The sequence below is a fragment of the Rhincodon typus genome, chromosome 1, assembly GCF_021869965.1.
Source record: "Rhincodon typus isolate 14 chromosome 1, sRhiTyp1.1, whole genome shotgun sequence".
Lineage (NCBI taxonomy): Eukaryota > Metazoa > Chordata > Chondrichthyes > Orectolobiformes > Rhincodontidae > Rhincodon > Rhincodon typus.
In genome coordinates, this window is record NC_063332.1 from 128,455,466 (window position 1) to 128,472,644 (window position 17,179).

The 17,179-nt window shown below is 41.1% G+C and overlaps 1 protein-coding gene and 1 long non-coding RNA gene across 2 annotated transcripts in view; both read right to left on the reverse strand.

The window, feature by feature from the left end:
* fhdc1 (FH2 domain containing 1) overlaps positions 1-9,490 on the reverse strand; it is a 78,924-nt gene extending 69,434 nt beyond the window's left edge. The window contains exon 1 of the mRNA XM_048601614.1: positions 9,065-9,490. Coding sequence (XP_048457571.1) covers positions 9,065-9,490 — 426 coding nt within the window. The remainder of the gene's footprint in view (positions 1-9,064) is intronic.
* Positions 9,491-9,506: 16 nt separating this feature from the next.
* The window catches only part of LOC125484172, a 29,180-nt gene continuing 21,507 nt past the window's right edge, over positions 9,507-17,179 (reverse strand). Inside the window, exons 2-3 of the long non-coding RNA XR_007263011.1 lie at positions 10,032-10,065; positions 9,507-9,700 (exon numbers count right to left, since the gene is read on the reverse strand). This is a non-coding gene — a long non-coding RNA (uncharacterized LOC125484172). The remainder of the gene's footprint in view (positions 9,701-10,031; positions 10,066-17,179) is intronic.

A 17,179-nucleotide genomic window follows, 5' to 3' on the forward strand; every position in this document is an offset into this window, starting at 1 on the left:
GCATGGTACACTGACATACAATCCGATATAGGGTCTCCTCAATGGGAAGACAAGACTTCATTTTCACAAAAACTGTATTATATTTTGCAATAATTTATATAGTAAATGAGGCTAGGAGATCGTGGTGTCGTAGTAATATCACTTGTCTAATATTTCAGAACACCAGATTAATGTTCTGGGACAGGGGTTTGAATCCCACCATGGCAGATGGCTAAATATTAATTCAATAAATATCTGGAATTAAAGTAACCACCATCAACTGCAACAAAAACCCATCTGATTGACTAGTGTCCTTTCAGGAATAAAATCTGTCATCCCTACCTGGTCTGACCTGTGTGGCTGACTCTTAAAAGCGCCCTCTGAATGGCCCAGCAAAACACTCAGTCGTGCAGCAATGAGAGATGGGCAATAAGTGATAGCCTAGTCAGCAATGCCCACATCTTACGAACAATTTTTTTTAAATAGGAAGAATTTCATGAAACTGAGCCAGAGTCTGTATCTATGCTGACACAAATCCATGAGGAACAGGAAAGAGGTCTTCTTCCTGAAAGATGCAGAATGCAGCTACCTCCTCATGTAACTGGAACATTTCTCTGTTCAGCATTATCTACTCCTACCTAAGGATCTTCTCTTACCTGCTCCTCCCTTGATGTGCTGTCTCCATTTTAGGCCTCAGCACCTCCAAGGTCAGTAGATGTTTGAGAACTGTACTATGGTGAAAATAGCAAACCATCACAATGATCGAAATTCTTACAGGAAGGTACACTTCGTAGAAGGCACTATATTATTCTTAGGAACTGCACCCTCTGAAACCTGACAACTTGTTCAATGGTTATTCTACTGAACAGGTGGCATTGGTTGTCTAGTCCCTGTCAAGGGCTCTCTTACAGCGGTCAGAGCCATTTCATTATGGATCCCCAGAACCAATTCACACACTGTTGGCTAGAGCAAAGAGGTGAGGCAGTGTGTATTTGCAGAGGTCAAGAGAGTCATGGCGGCAGCCAAGCATGAATACACACAAGGAGGAAGCTTCTGTCGTGATCACAGACAGTTGAGGAAGTGAAAGCCTTTCCCTATAGATGGCTCTCACTGGCCAGTTGCTTGGTGACTTAGTAGCCACACGAGTGAACTTGATGAAGTAGCGCAGCAGGAAAGTCCAGTGACAACAGCATGACCCAATGTCCACTGCACCTGTAAGGCTATGTGAATTGTTAAATTAAAATGCTGTCTAGTTCTGGTGAAAGAAGGCATCAGTGACTAAGCATCATGCCGTGGTGTGCAGCCATTTTTGAGATGACACTCAGGTGTCCTTCAATGGGGTGAGGAGTTTAAGTTCAAGCCCAGAATAGCTTTGTCTGACACTTGTAGGGAAAGGTGACTAGTGTTGCAAGGTACAAGGTCTTCAGAGACAGGGACAAAGATGTTCGCGAAAATCTGCCTGGACAGTCTCATTTTGTGTCTTGTCAGAACGACACATGGATTAACAAATTGCATACGGTAACTTGCACTTCTCCTGATTTTACATGACTGTGAAGTTGGGAGTCCTATCAATCAGGTAAACATGATTCCGAAGTCTTCCCAATTGACCAAGGCAGGAAACCATGTCAGTGAAAATGTACTCAAATGCTCCTTACTAGTCATTAAATCAAATGCTGGCAGCTTCAGGAAATTCTGCGCTGCCAAGGCCCATATTATTGAAGATTGTAGCTGGCAAATCGTAATGCTAACATGTTAGCTTTATCAAATGCTATTGAAATGACAAAATGTTATTACTATTTTATTATCTTCAGCATTTTCTCACAATCTTGGAAACACCATGGACTGGTTTCCTTCATTAAAGAAGCAATTGGTTTCTAGAATATTAAAATGAACTATTTTAACCTACTTTAAATATGTTTTACAAACTTCAACTTCTGGTCCACCTATCTTTTAAAAATATTTTAAAATAGAGCTATAGAAAGTACTTTCAGCATTTTGGGGGAAATGAATTGTAAATATACATAAAATTAGTCCTCACTTTGAGTTGCTGTTGTGGTCCTAAAAAGGGGGATTTTAAATTAAACAACTTTAAGTGTGTTTTTTTTTCATTAAAACCTATATAAAAGTTAAGTACTATAAGACATTTCTCAGCATTAAAACATTGCACCCTGTAAACTGAAATACTTTATATTACTAAGTTCCAATATTGAAAAATAAGGTAACTTTTAAAGTAAAATAAATCTAAAAATACAAGAGACGTGGTAATTCACCACGTACTTAGCTCTCATTGCTTCTGCTGCTTGTCGCCTATTCTGCTTGAAGATCCTCCCATTCCCTTCCCCTCCTGTCACCATGGACCGTCCTCTTGCCAAATTGCCCACTCTCTACCTGCCTCTCCCAACTCCCATATCCCTTTCCCAAATTATTTCTATGAGCATGTGCTCTGGAATGGCAGGAACAGTAGGTTCAATCTGCAGAAGATAAACTGCAAATGGGACAGTTAGCCGTGAGCGTGAGGGTCAAGGAGGGGCAGAAGCCACTCCGAAATGACATTGTTTAGGTGACGTGGCCTGATGTCGGACTTGGTATGAATTACTTTAAAACAACGTTGATGCTCCGTTAACTGGTCAATGTTAAAAAAGAGCAATTTAGAATGGGGAATTACTGTAATCAATTCTACTTACAGCTTTTTAATTGTAAGTGGTTCAGAACACATTTCCATTTATAATTTATAAAAACCTCTCTAAACCTCTTTAGGCCTCTTTAAATGAATATATTACATAGACAATGGCAGTAATTTCAACAGTGACAAGTACGGCTGATAGAAGGGCGCTTTGTCTGATTTTGTCCCTGTTTCCCCACGCTTTCTTCAGGAATCAGTTGTCTACATTTTGGGATGAATTTTTTAGAAATTGGCTGAGCATGAATTTTGGTGATTTTCATGGAGAGTTTTGTCTCTATGATCTTTCTCACACTCTCTCCAAAACATCGAAATATTACCGATGCACCACTCTATGGCTCTGCGCTCATTCCATCTTCACTCTCACTGGAGGCAGATGTACTCATCATTGCCAGAACTACCTGGGATTCTCAACACTGGCACTATTCATAAGGCCGAGCTGTACACCTGGTCAAAGTCATGCCAGCCAAGTGGCTGAAACCTCATTGCACATACAATCACAGACTTGTAAATTCATTGCTAATTAGGAACCAACCTACACAAGGTTACTCATCCTTGACCTCATCCCATATTAGAACCCTAGCTCAGCGATGCTATTGTCCCCACATTGCCTAGTATAGCCTACAGCTGAATCACGCCATCCATCATACTGTCAATGCCAGGGTGCTTTGTGTCTATCAATAATCATCCTCTTCAGCACCAACCCATGTCCGCCAATGCGCTATTGTCTACTTCCACTTTATATGTCGTGCTTCCTCAACACCAACCCCACCTTACTGCCCTCTCTGTATCCTTACATGCTAGCTCCAATTCTCAAAAAAGACCTGACTGACTGCCTTAAACAACCGAAGCCCTCAGACTGATAGCAGGTGCTGCCCTTGACATACTGTGCTGGGACCCTCTCACTGAAGGTTGTCTCCCTTGACCTGACTGAGGACTACTCCCTGTAGACTTTGAGGCATGGACAAAACCAGACAAAGCTCCCTTCTATCAAGCTACATCGATTTTATTGAAATTACTGCCAAAGTCTATGTAGTGTGTTTGTCATGTACACTGCTGAAACATAGTGCAGCTGTGAGATTGATGTCACAGTTTCCTACAGCCATATGTCCACCCCATTGACTGATGACTGCTGACAACCATGAAAGATGCCGGGCTTTGTGTCTACACTAAACAGCAAGGCAAGGAGGAAGGATTGTGAGCTGTTAAGTTCTAGCTGATGCAACTTAAAATAAAAGGGTCAAGCAAGGCAGGGACGCTGTCAGCAGGCACAAAGTGAGTGAAGGCTAAGAGAATGCATGAAGAGTCCTGAGATATAGCCCGTTTCAATTTATGAGATGGGTGTCTGTCTCTGAGTACAAAGTATCCTGGCAGCAGCATTTCAGTGAGCAGAGCTGGTATGCTCCAAAAGCGCAGCATTGGAATGCAGGACTGCATTGTAAGTGGGTTGGAGATGGTGCCAAGGTGTTGCAGTGAGGCTGTCCATTGTCAACTTCTGTGGATGGGGTTGTAGGCAGTTGCTGCTCATGGAGCAAGTCCCGAGATGTTGGTGACTGTTGTATAAGATGGAGGTCCAGAGGAGCAAGCAGAGAACTGGATACACTAAACTTTCATGTCAGGAATTGTCACCGTCCAACTCTCTCCAGGGAGGGCAAGTATAGAAACAGCGTATCAATAAAGTAAGATGAGGTAAAATAATGGAATGCTAAAGCATGCAAATGGATGCAAACATTTCTCTCACCACACATTAGCAAGATCCTTGTCTTGCCATTCAAAACATGGCTGGACAATTAGACTTTTTTCTCTTGACATCGAGAATCTAATTTCTGCTGATCTCATGCTATTTTCCAAATTAAATCGCCAATGCTCACATTGCCCTGGGGTGGGGGGAATTCCAACTTTCTCAAAGAAGAATCTTCTTATTCTAACTCTGAAGAGGGAGGTTCAGTATTGAGGGTTTGGAGTGGAGACTCACTACATCACACAAAGGAGATCTGGGATCATGAGTCTGGAGTTGGGGCTGGGGTGGTTATCAGTAGATCACAGAAGAATAGGCAAGGATTGCAGGTTTCAGACAGGAACGGGGATGATAGATTGGTGAAAAGATCCCACAGTTGACAGGATTATTCAGGGGCTGCAAGAATTCCTCTTCCTTCAGACTCACAAGTAGTGCTCAAAAAGGCATTTATACTTTACAACCAGCAGCCTCTGCCTCCTGTTAGCTTTTGGGTCTTTGAAATGCTGGGACACCTGGTCCGCAGCCATTAAATTTTAAATCTCAGGCTCCAAAATACACTGTGGGAGCTTGGTGAAGTATCTCACCAGGACAAAAATAGGCACACCAAAAAGACTGCTGTAAAAATTACAGCGTACTTAGGTAACAAGTTGGGTAGCTTATGAGTATTTTTAAAAATTTAACCTCCCCAAATTGCGAGACCCTCTCCCCAACACAAGAAAGTTTTTATTATCCCCTAAATGTCAGTTGGGTGCAATGTCATGTTTGATTTCTATTGAAAATTTAACTCCTACTAAAGTTGTTTTCTCCAACTGTGTACTTCTGCCTCACTCCTCAGTTCCATGTCATGTTCTCAATTATCTCTGGAGTCTTATAACTTATTCTTTCTAATTTTAAACACCCTGCTCAGCTCCCACCCCAGCAGATTAGCTAATGCAGTCTCCTGCACAATCCATTATTCAGCACCATGCACTCAGACATGCACAAAATGAGGCCATTCAGCCCATGGTGTATACGGAGAAGGACTTGACTACAATAATCCCATTTACCAGCTCTCCACCCAAAGCCCTGAAGGCTATGATAACGCGAAGGCTATGATAACGCAAGCGAATATTTGAATACTGCTGAGATGTTGAGAGTTTCTGACTCAACCATCCTTTCAGGCAATGAGAGCCAGACTTCCTCTAAACTCTGAGTAAATAAAGACTTCCTCAACTGTCCTCTTAGTCAGTTTCTTTCTTTCCTTAAATTTACACCCTCCTGATTACTGACCCCTTTATTAGTAGAGAAAGTGTCTTCCTAGCTGCTCTATATATGCCCCTGTTAACCATGTATACCTCCATCAGGTCCTTTCCAATCTTTTCTCATAGTACAAACCCTCCAGCTCAGACAGCAAGCTAGTAAATTTTCTGTGTACCCTCTCTAGTGCAATTGTATCTATCTCATAATGTAGAATGCAGAACTGCATGCAGTACTCCAGCTGAGGTCTATTTAGCATTTTATTCTGTCTGGCATAACGTCACTGCTCTTGTATTCTTCGCCTCAGCTAATAAAGACAAGTATCCTATGAGCCTTCTTAATCACCTTATCTACCTGCGCTGCAACCTTCAGGAAATCTGTGGATATGCAAACCAAGGTTCCTTTGAAGTTCAGTACTTTTCAGGGACCTGCCTAGTATACTGTAATCTCTTGCCTTGTTGTTAGCCTTTTCCAAGTAGGCTTTCTTGTGTTGAACTTCATTTGCCACTGCTCTGCCCAGCTGAGCAGTCCACTGATATGCTCCTGCAGTTTAAGGCTATCCTCTTCACTACTTATCACCCTAGCAATTTTCGTGTTAACCACAAACTTCTTGATCATCCCTCCTGCATTTAAGTCCAAATCATTGATGTACAGCATCGAGCCCTGCAGAGCCCCACAGTTCCAATCACAGAAATATTCCTCTACCATCACCCTCTGATTTTTTCATCTCAGCCAATTTTGGATTCAATGTGCTACTTTACCTTGGATCCCATGGGCTCTTACTTTCTTGACAATTCGGCCATGAGGATCCAAGTTCATGCAGACCGCTCAAATGCATTACCCTTAACAACTCTCCTAGCTAGCTTGGTCAAATTTGTCAAACACAATCCCTCCCTTAACAAATCCATGCTGACTATCCCTGATTAATCCATATCTCTCCAAGTACAGATATATTCTTCCTAATAACTTCTTTCTAATACCTTCTGCACCACTGTGTTAAGGGGGTTAGGTTGTCCTGAATCACTGACCAAGATCTCATCTAACAGGGCCACTTAATTGTAGCTCATTCTTTTATCTGAACCTCCATCACCCTCACTCACACCTTTCTTTTTCTCTCCTCCCCTATGTGAAATAAACCATCCGCCATTAGGTCAAATCTTGGCAACGCTGGGGCAAAGACAGACAGCAAAGTGAGGATATGAGTGTTTCCCATGCCAATCGATGAGAAGTATATAAATAGTATGTGGAAATTATTGAAATATGTCATCCAAGAGATTTGATGCAAAAATAATAGTGGACTCAGCTTTCAAGAACTCGATAGAAATGTATTTATAATAGTATTACGTAAGTGACAAACTACATTCTGAACTGGGACACATACCTGAATATCTGATCAATAGGGTATAGGATAATGTGTTGAACTTTCTATAAACCTTAAATCAAGCACAGAATGATCACGAGATAGCAATGGTGATGATGAGATATCCTCATGTATGTGAACTAATGGAATAATGTAAAGAATATTTATAGCTGAAGGCAAATAATTTTTAGAGATCAGTCAGATACAACCATAACACACTAAAGCCACACTCTCCTGGATATGATTGCAAGGGAGAGGAAAGAAGAGGTCGTAAGACAGAGGAGCAGTTTGGAATGCATGTCAGATGCAAATGATTCTTGGCTTAGTGTATGACAAAGATTTTAAGGCTCAGTTTTTAGAAATATTAGCATAAATCTTTCGGATGGAAAGCCAGATGACTTAGCAGAGAATAGTTCATCTCTACATTAAGAAAGTGGAGGCACGGATTAACAAAGAAATTGAATGAGTTGAGCAATATCTTAATAAATCCACAGAAGATGAAGCTCCAATTGTGAAGCTGATGGAAAGAGAACTAATTTCTAAACACATGAAGACTACAATGGAAATGCACTATCCTGATCAGATAGTCATACTGCATTCCCATCACCTCCTCACCTGCTACAGTCTACCAGTCACTAAGGCATGCTTTCGCCAGTCAGACACGATGGAAACCATAAGAAGTGTGTTTGTTTGAAATATAATTGCATTGTTTTAGGCAGCAGTGCTGCTGGCATAGTGAATGAATGTGATAAAGCACTTATGTGATTGTTATGGCAGAGATTTTCTCTATGGAATGATTGATAGCCTAGTATCTGCTGTATCAGAATGCAAATCTTTCTGGCCTAATCTACCAACACAAGGCTTTTATTCAGAAAAGAAACAATAGAGTGACCCAGTATAGGGAGGTTAGGATCTCCATTTGGGCATCACCTTCCTGGGATTGCCAGTTAAATATAAACTGCCAGTTAAATATATAGATAAAATTAAACTTATGAAGGCAGGTATCATCAAATGGTAACTGAATCACCTAGTCCATTCAGATACACTTTTGCAATAGATGCTTTAAGAATAACTTTGACAAAGCTTTTTTAGGAGAATGGTGTGGTGGGGACTAAAAGAGAGTAAATGTATTTAATATGAATTATAAAAATTCCGATAATAGCACTGCTGGTCTGTCAGCATCTGAGAATAAAAATTCATGCTTCACTTTTGATAAACGGCCTTCTTGTGAAACGTTCATCTGAGAACCTGAGTGGTTTGCTGAATATTCAAGATTTTCAATTTTCAATTTTCATTCCATAATGTTACAATATTAGTAATTGCAATTTATTTTAGACAGAGGTCCACATTTCAATAGGAGTGGGTGATTTTTTTAAAAAATAAAAACCATTTAAACAGCACTTTTAGACATTCCAGTGTGCTACTCATATTTTATTTTTGGCAAATCCTTCACTGAAATTTAATTTTCATTCAAGCATGTTCCAAAGCAATCAAGAAAATGCAACATCATTTGCAACCTCAGGACTTTCCAAAGTACTTTACAGCCAGTGATGAACACAGAAGTACAGTCACTGTTGTTCTATAGAAAATACAACATCGAGTTTGTGCAAACATGGTCCAAGTAACAGCATTGTTGTAATGACCGATTAACTGGTTTTAGAAATAAAGCAAATGCAGCAGATGATCTCATCTGGCCTCACCAAAGTTCTGAGGCTACAGATGGAAGGATGCCAATTCCAATCTCAGATGATGGTCGGGGGGATAAATATTGGCCTGTGCATCTTTGAAATTGGGACTTGGGATCAGCTATACCCACCTAGTTGGAACTTTGGTTGAAAGTCTCAGCTGCAAGATGGAACCTTCAATAGAGCAGAACTGTCCAGGATAGTGCACAGAAGTGCCAGCTTAGATAATATACTGTAATCCTTTTAATAGGATTTCAGCCCACAACCTTCTAAATGAGGTAAGATCATTACCATTGAGTTGCAGCTGGCAATCAATACATTTTGGAAAGAACCCATAAACTGCAATAAATCGGAAAACATAAACAAAATTCAAATTTTGATTTTACCTCTTGGTTGTTGCTTTTGAATAGAGACCTTGAATTCCTGTTTGTCGTGCTAAATTTAGATTTGACTTCATCCTGCTGTCCAAACAGCTCTTCAATAGTACTGGTATCAATCCTGTAGGAGTGCTCTCGAGCACTAATAGTCCAGATATTGGTTTTTCCACGGATGTGCTCCTCAGGGATGGTTTTCCAGAAGAAACTGCGAATCCGTTTTTTATGACCACGATGGGAACCTGGTGGAGGAGGGGGTGGAGGAGGTGGTGGGAGTCCTGGTGGTGGTGGTGGTGGTGGCGGCGGCGGCGGTGGAGGTGGTGGTGGTCCTGCAAGTGGAGGTGATGATGGTGGTGGTCCAGGTAATAAATCAGGGACTGATGGAGAATTTGCATTCTCTTTGTCATTTACAAATGACAGGCAACTCATCACTTGCATTGTAATTCCAAGAAAGGATAGGTAACTTGGCTTTATTTCCCCCCACTTTGTAAGATCTTTAAATGGGTGGGGCTAATTTATAACCATTGTTTCAACATCTGCTGATAGACTCCACTCAGTCACAGGATTTTCTGGACATGACCCACTGAAGCGTGAAACGTCCCAGAAGACTCATATTTTATCATGGTTGGTCTAGTTTAGTGCCACAATCTGTGTGTAGATTGAACAAAAACAAATAATAAATTAATGGAATAATCAATCAGACACGTTTCTCATGCAAAAAGTGAACCCATTAACCTCTCATAATTCCCACTAAAGAGACGCTATGCTTCCCAAATGTTTATTGCTTCATTTTTTATTGAAATCTAAATTTACAATATAATTCATACATTTCTGACAGGTCAATCCCGAATGAAAACACCACTCCAAAATGACCAAAATCAAAAATGTGGCCACAAATTATTCCTAATGTTTCCGTTATTCTGCTCATAGAGATGATGACTCATGTAAGTAAAGTGCCATAGATGCTAGAAGCACCCACCTTGATACCTTACGGCTTTTCTTTTTATAGGGACCTGTAACAGAGAATACAAATAGGTCATTCATTTTGGAGTCATTCTAACCGAATGCAATCTCATGTGTGCAACTATTTTACATACTCAAGCAGGTTTAACTAAATGTACACAGAAACAGAAACCAGCAAATTCACCAATTTACTGACAAGGGACACAAATACCAATTGCAACACTCCTCCCATCATCGCTGCTCAAGTTGAAAGCATAGATCAGGAATCAAATTTGTTACTTTCTGTTACATCCCGCTTAGTATTTCACCACCTGGTACAATTATCTTGAAATCCATTATGGAGGATTTTTTCTACGCATTTTCTTTGTAATTCATGGGAGTATTCCTTTGTTTAATATTGGCTCAAACATTGTACATTCTGAAAACAAAAAGAAAAATTGCTGGAAATACTCAGTAGGTTATGGCACCATTTGTGGACTGAGAAAGAGATCTAACATTTCAAATCAATTACCTTTAATCAGAAACGGTAATAGGTTTCGAGCAAAATTAGTGGGGCAATGGCAAACAATGTCCATAATAGGGTGGAAGGTGGGAAGAATTGAATGATAGGTTTACAGGAACATTAGGAATGGGGGTGTGGGACAAGGAAACAAAAATGATATATGGTCCCTATCTATCCCTGCCTTTTTATAGGATACGTGGAACATTCATGTTAAAGTGTTGGGACCGGGATAGAAATGTCAGGATGAGAGCAAGGAGAAGAATTAGAATGACAAGCCAGAGAAATATTAAGGTCATGTTGGCTAACTAAATGGAGGTGGTCTGTAAAGCCATCACTCAATCTGCCTTTAGTCTTCCTAATGTAAAGGAGAATATACTGTGGACAGTGAACATAATATGGTAAATTGAAAGAAGTACAAGTATATTGTAGCTTCTCCTGGAAGGTGTGTTTTTGGCCTTGGACGGTGAAGAGGGTTGAAGGGGCAGGTGTTACATCTTCTGCATTTGCAGAGAAAGGTCCCTTAGAAGGGGATGAGATATTGGAGGTGAACTGTGATATCAGAGGCATGATCACATGGGAATGCTTAAAGGAACAGTGAAGATGTGAATGGTGATGACACCACACTGGGAACAGTGGAAAAATGTTGGTTGCATATCTGAATGTGGAGGCTAATGGGGTGGGAGGCGAGGACAAAGAGAAATTTATCGTGATTCCAAGAGGGAGGGCAGTCAAACCTTCTGGTTACCAACTACTGAAGTCTTGTGGTGGAGGTAATTCATTACCGCCAATGCTCCTTTCTATGCTGAGTCTAGAGGCCTGTATTAATTATTTGAGGCAGAGGATAGGCCAGCACATCACCTTAACAAAAAGAGGTACTAGCCTTACATACAAGATGTGATATATTGCATAATATTAAAATAATATATTAAAAGATAGAATGATTAGGCATAATTGTAACATCCGTCTCCATCAGTTAGCAAAACTAACTGTTTCTCTATCCAATGACTGTGTGATATTATCAGGTTGGGTGGAGCTAATGCAACTTAACATTTATTGTTTCAGAACTATTGCATTTTACAACATCTCCCCCAAACAGATTTTTGCAATGATGTATATAACTACTTTTACATTTCCACCGACTATTCCATCTCCTCTCCAAGTCTCTAGACCACCTACAATAGTGAATCCAGAGATTACGGAATTCTTCCACAACACAATGCCTTCTGACTTGGAAGACCGGTAAATCTCACGAATTATCAACCTCAATTCTGGTTCTCCGTAAATCATTTCTCCAGTGGAGGATCTATTATCTCTCGTTGTCCTTCATGGAGGATATTGTGGTGTTGAACCTGGAAGTGGTTGATTCTCAAATATCTTCTGGGCAGTTAGGGATGGGCAATGAATGCTGGCATATTCAATGATGCCCAGAGCCCCTCTCTGATATTAAATTGTTATGGAATCATTACGTCTCTTTTTAATGTTTCTTAATGTTTTTATTTACTCTTATCCAATTAAAGCTGTTTTAAATAGCGTCATGGAGTCATTGAGATGTACAGCACAGAAATAGACCCTTTGGTCCAATTCATCCACGCTGACCAAATATCCTATATAAATCTAGTCCCATTTGCCAGCATTTGGCCCACATCTCTCTAAACGCTTCCTATTCATATACCCATCCAGATGCCTTTTAACTGTTGTAATTGTACCATTCTACACCTCTTCCTCTCGCAGCTCATTCCATACATGCACCACACTCTGCATGAGAAAGGTGCCCCTTAGGCCCCTTTTATATCTTTCCCCTCTCACCTTAAAGCTATGCCCTCTAGTTTTGGATTCCCCCACCCCAGTGAAAACACCTTTCCTATTTACCCTACCCATGCCCCTCATGATTTTATCAACCTCTATAAGGTCACTCCTCAGCCTCCGATGCTCCAGAGAAAATAACCCCAGCCTATTCAGCCTCTCTCTATAGCTCAAACCCTCCAACCCTGGAAACATACTCATAAATCTTTTCTGAACCCTCATTAGTTTCACAACATCGTTCCTATAGGAGGGAGGCCAGAATTGCACGCAATATTCCAAAAGTGACTGAACCAATGTCCTGTACAGCCGCAACATGACTGCCCAACTCCTATACTTAATGCACTGACCAACAAAGGCAAGCATACTAAATATCTTCATAACTATCCTATGTACCTGCGACTCCACTTTCAAGGAACTGTAAACCTGCACTCCGAGGTCTCTTTGTTCAGCAACACTCCCCAGGACCTTACCATTAAGTGTATAAGTCCTGCCCTGATTTGTCTTTCCAAAATGCAGCACCTCACATTTATCTAAATTAAACTCCATTTGCCACTCCTTGCCCCATTGTCCCATCTGATCAAGATCCCATTGTACTCTGAGGTAACCTTCTTCTCTGTCATAGAATCATATAGCACAGAAACAGACCCTTTGGTCCAACTAGTCCATGCCGAACATAATCCCAAACTAAACTAGTCCCACCTGCTTGCTCCTGGCCCATATCCCTCCAAACCTTTCCTATTCATTTTTCATCCAAATGTCTTTTAAACGTTGTGATTGTACCCGCATCCACCACTTCCTCAGGAAGTTCATTCCACACGTGAACCATCCTCTGTGTAAAAGATTTGCTTCTTATGTCTCTTTTAAGGTGAGAGGAGAGAGATTTAAAATTGTCCCCCCTAATCTTGAAATCCTCCATCTTAGGGAAATGACAACTACCATCAACTCTATCTATACCTATCAGGTCACTCTCAACCTCCTATATGCCAATGAGAAAAGTTCCAGCCTATCCAGCCTTTCCTTATAACTCAAACCTTCCATAACCAGCAACATCCTGTTAAGTCTCTTCTGAACTCTCTCTAGCTTGATAATATTCTTTCTATAACTGGGTGACCAGAACTGGACACAGTATTCCAGAAGAGGCCTCACAAATGTCCTGTACAACCACAACATAATGTCCCAATTCCTATACTCAAAGGACTGAGAAATGAAGGCAAGCGTGCCAAATGCCTTTTTAACTATCCTGTCTATATGTGATACAAACTTTAAAGAATTATGTACCTGCACCCCTAGGTCCCTCTGTTCTACAATACTACCCAAGGCCCTACCATTAACTGTATCAGCCCTACCCTTGTTTGTTGTACCAAAATGTAATACCTCGCATTTATCCAGATTGATCTCCATCTGCCATTTTTCAGCCCATTGACCCATTTCATCAAGATTGTTTTGTAATCTTAGAAAATCTGCTTCACTGTCTGCAATGCCACCAATTTTTGGGTCATCCGCAAACTTACTAACCATACCTTCTATATTCTCATCCAAATCATTTATATAAATGACAAACAAAACAGGACCCAGAACTGATCCCTGTGGAACACTATTGGTCACAGGCCTCCAGTCTGAAAAGCAACCATCCACTATTACCCTCTGTCTCTTGCCATTAAGCGAATTATGCATCCAACTGGCAAGCTCACCCTGAATCCCATGGGACCTAACTTTACTAATTAGTCTACCATACAGAACCTTGTTAAAGGCTTTACTAAAATCCAAATAAACAATGTCCACTGCTCTGCCATCATCAACATTTTTGGTAACTTCCTCGAAAAACTGAATCAAGTTTGTGAGACACAAAACCACTTTGACTATCCTTGATAAATTTTTGCCTCTCATAAATCCTACCTTTTATAATCATGTCCAACAATTTACCCACAACCAAAGTCAGACTCACAGGTCTATTGTTCTGCTTTCTGCTTTCAACCTTTCTTAAAGAAAGGTACAACATTAGCCATCATGCAGTCATTAGGCATCTCACTTGTACTTATAGATGATGTAAACGTCCACTATACTTCCAATTTTAGTACCATCTGCAAGCTTACTAACTATACTTCCTATGTTCACATCCAAACCATTTAAATAAATGACAAAAAGCAGTGGACCCAGCACCGATCCTTGTGGCACACCGCTGGTCACAGGCCTCCAGTCTGAAAAGAAACCTTTCACCACCACGTTCTGCCTTCTACCTTTGAGCCAGTTCTGCATCCAAATAGCTAGCTCTCCCTGTATTCCATTAAATCTAACCTTGCAAACCAGTCTAATGCCTTGTCAAATGCCTTATTGAAGTCCATTTTGATCATATCCACCAATCTGCCCTCATCAATCCTCTTTGTTACTTCTTCAAAAAACTCAACCAAGTTCGTGACATGATTTCCCACACACAAAGCCATGTTGACTAGTCCTTGCCTTTCCAAATACATGTAAATCCTATCCCTCAGGAATTCCTCCAACAACCTGCCCACCACTGATGTCAGGCTCACTGGTCTAGAGTTCCCTGGCTTTTCCTTACCACCTTTCTTAAATATTGGCACCACGTTAGCCAACCTCCAGTCTTGTGGCACCTCACCTGTGGCTATCGGTGATAAAAATATCTCAGCAAGGGGGCCAGCAATCAATTCCCCAGCTTCCCACAAAGTTCTAGGGTACACCTGATCAAGGCCCAGTGATTTATCCACCTTTATGCGTTTTAAGGCATCTAGCAGCTCCTCCTCTGTAATATGGATATTTTACAAGATGTCGCTATTTATTTCCCCACGTTCTTCATCTTCCATATCCTTCTCCACAGCAAACACGGATGCAAAATACTTGTTTAGTACTTCCCCCATTTCCTGCGTTGCCATGCATAGGCTGCCTTGCTGATCTTTAAGGGGCCCTAATCTCTCCCTAGTTATATTTTTGTCCATAATGTATTTGTAGAATCCCTTTGGATTCTCATTAACCCTATTTGCCAAAGCTATCTCATGGCCCTTTTTGCCATCCTGATTCCCTCCTAAGTATACTCCTACTGCCTTTATACTCTTCTAGAAATTCACTTGATCCCTGCTGTCTATACCCGACGTATGTTTCCTTCTTATTCTTAACCAAAATCTCAATTTCTCTAGTCATCCAGCATTCCTTGCACCTACCAGCCTTGCCCTTCACCCCAACAGGAATATACTGTCTCTGGACTCTCATTACCTCATTCTTGAATGCTTCCCATTTTCCAGCTGTCCTTTTATCTGCCCCAATCAACTTGTCAAAATTCTTGCCTAATACTGTCAAAAATTGCATTCCTCCAATTTAGAACTTTAACTTTTAGATACAGTCCATTCTTTTCCATCACTATTTTAAAACCAATAGAATTATGGTCACTGACCCCAAAGTGCTCCCCCACTGACACCTCAGTCACTCCATGCCTTATTTCCCAAAAGTAGGTCAAGTTTTGCACCCTCTCTAGTAGGTACATCCACATATTGAATCAGAATTTTTTTTTTGTACACACTTAAATTCCTCTCCATCCAAGCCCTTAACGCTACAGGAGTCCCAGTCTATGTTTGGACAATTAAAATCCCCTACCATAACTATACTATCATTCTCACAGATAACCAAGACCCCCTTACAAATTTGTTTCTCAATTTCCTGCTGACTACTGGGAGGGTCTAAAGTACAATCCCAATAAGGTGATCAGCCCTTTCTTATTTCTCAGATCCACCCAAATAACTTTCCTGGATGTATTCCCAGGAATATCCTCCCTAAGTAAAGCAGTAATGTTATCCTTAGTCAAAAATGTCACTTCACCATCTTTCTTGCTCGCCTTTCTATCCTTCCTATAGCATCAATACCCTGGAACATTAAGCTGCCAGTCCTGTCCATCCCTGAGCCACGTCTCTGTAATTGTTATGACATCCCTGTCTCATGTTCCCAGCCATGTCCTGTGTTCATCTGCCTTACCTGTTAGGCCTCTTGCATTGAAATAAATTTAGTTTAATTTATCACTCCTACCTCATTCTCTGCTTTGTTCCTGCCTTCCCTGGACTGTATGACTTACACCTTTACCCAACTGTATCAGTCTAAGACTGCTCTCTTTCCTCACTATCTCCCCTAGTCCCCTTCCAATTCAAGTGCAATCCGTACTTCTTACACAGGTCACTTCTACCCCAGAAGAGATTCCAATGATCCAAAAATGTGAATCCTTCTCCCCTGAACCAGCTCATCAGCCACACATTCATCTGCTCTATCCTCCTATTCCTACCCTCACTAGCTTGTGGCACCGGGAGTAATTCAGATATTACTACCCTCAAGGACCTCTTTTTTAAATTCCTGTCTAACTTCCTATATTGTCTCCTCAGAATCTTGTCCATATCTCTTCCTAAGTCGTTAATTCGAATGTGTACATCAACCTCCTGCTGGTCCCTGTCATCTTTGAGAATATTCTGCACCCTGTCAGAGATATCTTTGATCCTAGCATCAGGAAGGCAACACACCATTCTGATGTCTCACTGTTGGCTGCAGAAATGTCTGTCTGTGCCTCTGACTAGACAGTCCCCAATCGCAATTGACTGCTTGGGGCTTGGCGTACCCCTCGTTACATTAGAGCCAGTCTCAGTACCAGAAACCTGGCCTGTCAGTGCAACATTCTCCCAAGGGTCCATCACCACCAACATTTTCTATGGGGATAGTCACAGCAGACTCCTAAGCTACTTGCCTCCCGCTCCTACCTTTTCTAGAGGTCACCCATCTACCTGACTGTATCTTTGATTTATCTCCCTTTCTGCAACTGCCATCTATCACATGCCCTAGCTCCTGCAAATTCCTCATTACCTCTAACT